This window comes from Lolium perenne, chromosome 4 (genome assembly GCF_019359855.2).
Source record: "Lolium perenne isolate Kyuss_39 chromosome 4, Kyuss_2.0, whole genome shotgun sequence".
In the NCBI taxonomy this organism is placed as follows: Eukaryota; Viridiplantae; Streptophyta; class Magnoliopsida; order Poales; family Poaceae; genus Lolium; species Lolium perenne.
The window spans coordinates 87,071,677-87,081,113 of record NC_067247.2 but is presented as its reverse complement, the minus strand read 5'-3'; the positions used below and the strand labels follow the sequence as shown (position 1 = coordinate 87,081,113).

The window sequence follows — 9,437 nt, the reverse complement described above, 5'->3', positions numbered from 1 at the left end:
CCCAACACTGTCTACAGGAAAGGAGGGGGAACGTAGACATCATGGTGTTCTAACACATATGAATTAACGATTTGTGGGTCAATGAACCCAACATCATGGATGTTCCTTATTCGCATTTCCCGCTTCTTCATTCTGCATAATAGCGTACACAACAAGATAGTTAGGACAATATATATATATATATATATATATATATATATATATATATATATATATATATATATATATAGTGCAGCAATGAACGAGATGGGGTAGAAATTAATAAATCACTTAAGCGTAACGTAGCAACTGATGATAGATTTGTCGAGGTCGCGCAGATTGAACAGCTGGAACAATTCACTCAGATGAATTTGTACATAGTAATGTTTGAAGTGATGCTCATATCTAACTTCCGCATAAATATAGTCTTTGGCGTTTTTAAGTTTTATGTAACCCTTGTACCAATTTAGCAGACCTTTCATTTGTCGAGGTAGATCCTCTTCCTGCGCAGGCTCGACGAGAGGGCCATTCTTCACATATGTAAATACTACGTCCTTCATTGGCGCCTCATCAAGGCCTAACGATTGCACGAAGAGTGATACCTAAGTCGGCCGCTTGTTCTCTCGGCACTCGTTACGGTCAATCCATGTCTTTGCCGCAGCTGCTATGATATCGGGGGCATCCGGACCGGTGGCTTGCACTATGAGCGGGGCGATCGATTGTTTACTTTGTTCCCCGAGCTGGGCAACTTCTTTCCCCCTTTCTAATTTTTTCTCGGCCTCCTCCAAGGCTTTCTTCTCCGCCAACTCTTGGTTCCTCTTGATCGCGAGTGCTTGCCTACGAAGTTCACGTAAATAGTCGTCAGGCAGATTCTTCGCGGCTTGGGATGGTGTGTTCAAAAATGACTTAGCCCAGCTCTTTTCCTTGTCAGAAAATACTTGCTTCGGCTCGGGCTCTCTTTTCTTCTTGCAGTCCGCCTTCCATTTCTCATAATCAGCAGCCGCGTGTGCGTCGACTTCCTCGGCACTACGTTCCCAAGGCCTTGTGGGGAGAGGCTTCAGTGATGGCTCTAGTATCTTTGTGGTTCTAGGTACATAAGGGTCCGGGTTAATAACCCAGGACTGCTTCTGCTTCTTCGCCGGAGGTGGATTGGGGGGCGGTGTCTGATCACCCGCCGGACGAGGACTGGGGGGCGGCGTCTGCTTACCCGCCGGAGGTGAATTGGGGGGCGGCGTCGGCTGACGTGAAGGAGGTGTAGGTGAAGCACCACCACCACCGCCGCCACCGCCACCGTCACCGCCACCGCCACCGCCACCGCCACCACCACCACCGTAGGGGGGTGGACTTGTTGGCGCCTCGCCTGGAAACTTGATAAATTTCTTCTGCCATAGAATGAACTGGCGCTTGACATCTCCAAGTCTTTTCACCCCTTCAGGTGTAGCAATGTCAATGTCCAGGTCCTCAAACCCTTGGACTATCTCCTCCACCGTGACATGAGCATAGCCATCTTGAATGGGGTTGTTGTGGTGGAGTGCTCCAGGTGGTAAAGCACTGCCGATGGCTACCTTCATGGACATGTTCCCGATAGGATAATACAGATGACATGCTTTCATCTCCTTTATATCGTCCACGGGGTAGCGAGGAGGCTCCGGTGCAGTAATTTCAACCACCAGAGGCTCCGGTGCAGTAATTTCGACCGTCGGTGCACCAGCCGGTGAGGCCTCCGTGGAAGCCACGCTGCTTCTTCTCCGCTGCTGGCTTCCGAGATCCATTGGATGATCTTCATGCTGCGCCCGAGCTGCATCTCTTTCGGCTACTAGTACACTCACGGTTTTCTTCATCACATCCATTTCCGTTACCAACTTCGCCACAACATCTGCATCCCGATCCATCTTTCTCTTACGGCTTCTGTAACCGTACGGGTCATCGTTCTGGGGGAACCCTACTTTCCACGGAATGGGCCCCATGCCTCTTACACGTCCTCCGTGTTCAGGATTCCCGAGGGCTTTTGTCAGGGCGTCGTTCTCTCTGTTGAACTTGATCCTCCCCTCTTGAGCATCCCTCATTGCCTCAATAAGCTTTTGGGTGGGTTTAATTATTTTGCCCTGATAAACACACTCCCCTGTCTCCGGGTTCAGCGATCCCCCATGCCCGTACCACCAGCTTTTGGCCCTTGGGTCCCATCCCTCCGTACTGACGGATTCCTCGCGCCCTCAGCTCGTTCTCCATCTTCTCCCACTTAGGCTGCCAAAAGCGATACCCTCCTGGCCCCATAATATGATTGTACTCCTTCTTGGCCGCATTCTCCTTATTTTTTTCGATATTTCAAGGAACTGCTCCGATTTCTTTTGCTTCACAAATTCTGGCCAATCATGTTGCAGTTTCTCATATTGTCCTGTGAAATCCGGAGTCTTGCCCTGCTTGACAAAGTCATGGGCTAGATTTTGCTTGTATTTCCGGAATGCGTTGGACATCTTAGAAAGAGCGAACTGTTTGACTAGCTTGCACCTCTCCTTGTTTTCCTGAATCTTGTTACCCTTCTCATCGTATTTGCGGTATTCCGGAGGTAGAACGAAATGTTCCATAAGCTTGTTGAAGCAATCTTTTTTTGTTCTCTTATCGACAAAAGTGAAACCAAGACGTGCCTTCTTTGGCTCATTCCACTCCTGGACGGTGATCGAGACGTTGTCTCTAACAACGGCTCCGCATTGGCTGATAAACTTGGTGGCGTTCTTGCTGGGCTCCAGCGGCCTGCCGGTTTCTTCATCGACAACCTCGATGGTGCATGTTTCGTTTGGTTTCATCGTCTTGGTTGCGCCACGCTTTGACGACGTACTCTATTTTTTCGACGATCCGGCCGAGGGCTAAAATAAGAAAGAGAGTCGCGCGCGTTAGTACACACACATTTATTCAAATCAGTTAGTTTGTATCACCAGACGCTCAATATGTATATAAATACCTCGGCGCCGGAGGTGGTTGCTACTTCCAATTGAAGATCGTCGTTTATCGACGTTTCTTCGGCATCATCTTGCTGACGGCGCCCTTCATCTTCACCCTCAAGGTTCAGATAAGAAGAGATATCATCTTCTTCTTGTCCGGTCGGCACATATAGAATATCCCCTTTTATGATGCCGAACATATGGTCTTCAGCGTCCGGATCATAGTTGTCCAGAATCGGGTCAGCTCTATCGTCCGCCATATGTCAGTCCTGAAAACATGTAGTCAAAACAAATTAATTGTGTATATGCATTATCACATCTCTTCTACATATAAACAGAGAGGGCGACGAGCGGGAGGCGAGAGGGGGGACGCGTGTTATATGCGGACGATCGACCTCGCAATGACCGCGTGACCGAGAGACCGGTGGCGGTGGCGAACCGGTGGCGAAAGGGCGCGGCGGTGGCGGTGCCGACGACACATAACCCTCGCCGCCCCCTCTCGATCCCAAAAAAAACACCGCGCGTATACGGAGGGGGCGACGAGCGCTGCCGGCCCCCTCCGTATACGCGCGGTGGTAGCTGGTCACCGCGGCAGCGCGTTCCCATGCCGAGGTGGGCGCCGTCGGTGGGGAAGGAGGACGTACGGGGAAGAAAAGTCGACGAGCACGGGATTTTTCATAAATTTGACTTAGTTTTTTTTAAGTCAAAATTTAGTTCTTTTTTGAGATAAAAATTTTAAGTCATTTTTTAGTTTTTTTAAAGTCAAATTTTAGTTTTTTTTACACAATTTTTTTTAAGTCAAATTTGTAGTTCTTTTTGAGACAAAATTTTAAGTCTCAATTATTTGTTTTTTTAAGTCAAATTGTAGTTCTTCTTTTACACAAACTTTAAACTCAAATTTTAGTTAGTTTTTTAAGTTATTAGTTAGTAGTCAAATAAACTATTTTTCATTTAAAGTTACAATTTTTAAGTTAAATAAAAATTTGAAGTTACAAATTACTTAAAACTATTTTTCATTTAAGTTACAATTTGTAAGTTACAAATTTGAAGTTTTAATTTTTAAGTTAAAAAAATCAAAAAAAAAAGAGAGGAAGCGCCGGCCAGGGGCGCTCCTCTCTCTGTAACGGCGGCGCGTGCGAGGAGGTCTGGCCGGCGGCGGCGCGCGCGCTAGGAGGTCCTGGCCGGGCGGCGCGCGCGCTAGGAGGTCCTGGCCGGCGATGCGCGCGCGGCGCGCGGTGGCCGCGACGACACGGCGCATGGTTCTCGACGCGGAGGGGCCGGGGTTATTCGAGCGCGCGCGGCAGAGATGGATCGTCGATGACATACGGCGGGCGGGCGCGGGAGAAGAAGAGGAGGCTGCGGCCGATGGCGGCGACGAGGGCGGCGGTCGGCGAGGACGAGGGCGCGCGGCGGTCGGCGGCGACGAGGGCGTCGGTTCGGCGGAGCAGCTGGCGGTTCGAGGAAGAAGAGGAAGTGATGCGCCCGCCGCCCGCGCGCGGATATTTATAGGAAGGGGCTTTAGTCGCGGTTGGGGTGGCCAACCGCGACTAAAGGGTCCCTTTAGTCGCGGTTGGCCACACCAACCGCGACTAAAGCCCTTTTTTCGCCCGTTTTTCTGGTTCCCGCGGAAATGACCTTTAGTCGCGGTTGGCCAGGCCAACCGCGACCAAAGGCCTTTTTCAAAATTCTAAATGTGAAAAATACAAATTATATATCAAAAAATTAAGAAAAATAAAACTAATTCATTTCTAAATGTTAAAAATACAAATTATATATCAAAAAATTCAGAAAAATAAAACTAATTCATTTCTAAATGTGAAAAATACAAATTACATATCACAAAATTAAGAAAAATAAAACTAATTCATTTCTAAATGTGAAAAATACAAATTATATATCAAAAAATTAAGAAAAATAAAACTAATTCATTTCTAAATGTTAAAAATACAAATTATATATCAAAAAATTCAGAAAAATAAAACTAATTCATTTCTAAATGTGAAAAATACAAATTACATATCAAAAAATTAAGAAAAATAAAACTAATTCATTTCTAAATGTGAAAAATACAAATTACATATCAAAAAATTAAGAAAAATAAAACTAATTCATTTCTAAATGTTAAAAATACAAATTATATATCAAAAAATTAAGAAAAATAAAACTAATTCATTTCAAAATGTTAAAAATACAAATAATATATCAAAAAATCAGAAAAATAATATATCAAAAAAATCTTTCTTCCCGCCACTTTCTTCCCGCCACTTTCTTCCCGCCTCTTTCTTCCCGCCACTTTCTTCCCGCCACTTTCTTCCCGCCTCTTTCTTCCCGCCACTTTCTTTCCCGCCTCTTTCTTCCCGCCTCGTGTCTTCCCGCTCCCATTTTTCCCGCCATTTGTCACTACATATAGGTAGCCCGGCTTGGCCAGCATTATCACATCTCTACAATCTCTCATCACTCTCTCATGGCTTCCACCGCACCCACTCTAACCTACCAGCAGGTGGAGGAGCTTTGCGCCTCGAACTACCCTTGCCCACCGGGCTATCGCGTCCCTGCCGGCTGGAGCCTAAGCGCCGGCGGCGTGCCGGTCCCTCCCGTCCCTCAGGGTACTGCGCGCCGGGCGGCCATCACGAACCACTACTACCTCGACCTCACGCCGGAGCAGCGGATGAATCCCGGCATCCCGATAACCAGCATACTTGGGACGCCTTCTTCATCAATCGGCGTGAGAGGGCGCTCGCTGTATGAGGAGGACGGTCCGCCTCCTGGAAACTTCCACGAGGCCGGCCGTCGGCTATGGTGGTACGGCCGGACTCTGCAGAGCGTCATGGACTACATCACGGCCGGCGATATCCCCCGCCTGCGCTACCCTCAGTTCGAGCCACGAGCGCCGCCCGACGACAGCGACGACGACGACGCCGGCAACTTAGAAGGCGACGACTACCAGTACAACGGCGGCGGCTATGAAGACTACGAGTATGCATATTATACGCCTAGGCAGGAGTATGACTAAATCACTCCAAATTTCATGTATGCAGGAGTATGACTTAGTCACTCCAAATTTCCTGTATGCAGGAGTATGACTTAGTCACTCCAAATTTCATGTATGCAGGAGTATGACTTAGTCACTCCAAATTTCCTGTATGCAGGAGTATGACTGAATCACTCCAAATTTCATGTATCATCAGTGCTATCTCGAGTCAATTGAATCATTCGAAAATGGACACCAAACACATCACGGGTAATATAATTCACATGATTCATTCAACAAAGTTTGGTACAATAAATTATTACACATCATTTCTTCCCTTGTGTCCCTGCTTGCTTACGATTGTGCCGTATCCATGGAGCATCCTCATCATTTAACTTAATGCTTGGGTCGGTGTTCACTTTGAAGGGCGAAATTTCAGCAAACATATTATAATCTTCTGACATGTCTGTCTTGTCCTCCACTCCCATGATGTTTCTTTTCCCTGAAAGAACAATGTGGCGCTTTGGATCATCGCATGATGTACTGATCGCTTTCTTATCTTTCCGTTTCCTCGGTTTGCTACTCTTGTCCTTCACATAGAAAACCTGAGCGACATCTTTCGCTAGGACGAATGGTTCGTCAAGGTAACCAAGATTGTTGAAATCCACCATTGTCATTCCGTATTGCTGGTCCACCTTTACCCCACCTCCTGTTAGCTTGAACCATTTGCACCGGAACAAAGGGACCCTAAAGGAGGGTCCATAGTCAAGTTCCCATATCTCCTCTATGTAACCATAATATGTGACCTTTTGCCCATTCTCGGTTGCCGCATCAAAGCGGACACCACTGTTTTGGTTGGTGCTCTTTTTATCTTGGGCGATCATGTAAAATGTATTCCCATTTATCTCGTACCCTTGGAAAGTCGTTATAGTCGAAGATGGTGTCTTGGCCAACATGTACAAATTGATCTACAACATGATCGTCACTCATTAAATGTTTTCTCAACCAACTGCCGAAAGTCTCCATGTGGGCCTTCCTAATCCAGGATTCAAAGCTTCCTGTGGTTGTCCGAGCGTAAAATATTCTTGTGTTTCTCAAAGTACGGAGCCACCAAGCTGGAATTGGTCAGAACTGTGTGGTGTGCTTCAGTCAGAGAATGGCCGTCCATACATATCGTTGATTTCCTTCCGATCGTGCCTTTTCCACTTAGTCTCCCCTCGTGCCGCGATTGAGGAAGACCAATCTGCTTAAGGTCAGGAACAAAGTCAACACAAAACTCAATTACCTCCTCATTTCCATAGCCCTTGGCGATGCTTCCTTCTGGCCTAGCACGGTTACGAACATATTTCTTTAATATTCCCATGAACCTCTCGAAGGGGAACATATTGTGTAGAAATACAGGACCGAGAATGGAAATCTCATCGACTAGGTGAACCAGGAGGTGCGTCATAATATTGAAGAAGGATGGCGGGAACACCAACTCGAAACTGACAAGACATTGGATCACATCGTTCTGTAACCGTGGTAGTACTTCTGGATTGATTACCTTCGAGAGATTGCATTGAGGAATGCACATAGCTTCACAATGGCTACTCGAACATTTTCCGGCAGGAGCCCCTCAAAGCAATCGGAAGCAATTGCGTCATAATCACGTGGCGCCGTGAGACTTCAGGTTTTGGAACTTTTTCTCCGCCATGTTTATTATTCCCTTTATATTGGACGAGAATCCCGACGGGACCTTCATACCGCTCAGGCATTCAAAAAGATGACCTTCTCTTCTTTGGTCGTAGCGTAGCTGGCACGACCTTGAAACCGTTCCGGATGCCGGTCATCGTGGTCTTTCAAACTTTGCTGGTCCTGCCGTGCTTCATATGTATCATTTGACTTACCATACACGCCCACGAAGCTTAGGATGTACACGCAAATATTCTTCGTAACGTGCATCACGTCGATTGCAGAGCGGACTTCTAGGACTTTCCAATATTCTAGCTCCCAGAATATAGATTTCTTCTTCCACATGGCTACGTGCCCGTCAGCTCCCTTCGGAACTGATTGTCCACCAGGACCCTTTCCAAAGATGACTTTCAAATCCTTGACCATATCAAATACCTCAGCACCAGTGTGTTCCGCAGGCTTCGGCCGGTGATCTGCCTTGCCGTTGTAATGCTTGCCTTTCTTTCTTATTGGATGACCTTTCGGAAGAAATCGACGATGCCCAAGGTACACGTTCTTCTTACAATTTGGCAAATGTACACTTTCAGTCTCATGTAAGCAGTGCGTGCATGCATTGTATCCCTTATTTGACAGTCCTGAAAGGTTACTAAGAGCAGGCCAATCGTTGATGGTTACGAAAAGCAACGCTCGTAGGTCAAATTCCTCTTCTTTGTGCTCATCCCACACACGGACACCAGGTCTGCCCCACAGCTGTAAAAGTTCATCAACTAATGGCCTTAGGTACACATCGATGTCGTTGCCGGGTTGCTTCGGACCTTGGATGAGCACTGGCATCATAATGAACTTCCGCTTCATGCATAACCAAGGAGGAAGGTTGTAGATGCATAGAGTCACGGGCCAGGTACTATGGCTGGAGCTCTGCTCGCCAAAAGGATTCATGCCATCCGTACTTAGACCAAATCTTATGTTCCTTGCGTCAGCTACAAAATCTTTGAACTCTCTGTCGATCTTTCTCCATTGCGTTCCATCTGCGGGGTGTCTCAACTCCCCGTCCGACTTACGGTCCTCTTTGTGCCATCGCAACAACTTGGCATGCTCTTTGTTCCTGAACAGACGTTTCAACCGTGGTATTATAGGAGCATACCACATCACCTTGGCGGGAACCCTCTTCCTGGGTTTCTGGCCCTCAACATCGTCGTCACCAGGGTCATCGCCTCTGATCTTATAACGCAATGCAGTGCATACCGGGCATTCATTCAAATTCTCGTATTCACCGCGGTAGAGGATGCAGTCGTTGATGCATGCATGTATCTTCAGAACCTCTAAACCTAGAGGGCAGACAACCTTCCTTGCTTCGTACGTAGTGACGGGCAACTCGTTATTCTTTGGAAACATATTCTTCAACATTTTCAGCAAGTTTTCAAATGCCGAGTCAGCTACACCTGCCTGTGCCTTCCATTTCAGCAAATCCAGTGTGCAGCCCAGCTTTTTCAGACCATCATCGCATCCGGGGTACAGCGCCTTCCTGTGATCCTCTAACATGCGATCCAAATTCTCCCTCTCTTTTTCAGTTTCGCAGCGTCTCCGTGCATCAGCAATGGTCCGACCAAGATCATCAACGGGACCATCACGTGCCTCTTCTTCACCTTCCCCCTCACCTTCCCCTTCACCTTCAGCATCCTCCATGAAAGTATCACCGAAATGAGCAAGATAGCTTTCATCGATGAAATCATCCCCTTCTTCATCTTCTTCCATTATAACCCCTCTTTCTTCATGCTTGGTCCAACAATTATAGCTTGGCATGAAACCATGCCGAAGCAGGTGCATGTGAACATCTCTTGAGGAAGAGTAACCCTTCTGATTCTTACAGTTAA

General features: G+C 47.1%; 1 protein-coding gene across 1 annotated transcript; it reads right to left on the bottom strand.

Annotated features, from left to right (window-relative positions):
• Positions 1 to 4,201: 4,201 nt before the first annotated feature.
• LOC139839018 (uncharacterized) lies at positions 4,202 to 8,901 on the bottom strand. The gene is made up of 2 exons (XM_071829062.1): positions 7,660 to 8,901; positions 4,202 to 4,366 (listed from the first exon to the last, which is right to left on the bottom strand). Exons 1-2 carry the CDS (start codon positions 8,710 to 8,712, stop codon positions 4,202 to 4,204), a joined length of 1,218 nt encoding a protein of 405 aa, XP_071685163.1. The 5' UTR covers positions 8,713 to 8,901.
• Between the last annotated feature and the right edge of the window lie 536 nt (positions 8,902 to 9,437).

Excerpts from the sequence above, each read along its gene's own strand:
- LOC139839018 (XM_071829062.1), bottom strand. The coding sequence starts at position 8,712 with ATGTGGTATGCTCCTATAATACCACGGTTGAAACGTCTGTTCAGGAAC. Across the intron at positions 4,367-7,659 it reads CTACGACCAAAGAAGAGAAG|CTGCTCCGCCGAACCGACGC; the intron begins GTCATCTTTTTG and ends TCGAACCGCCAG.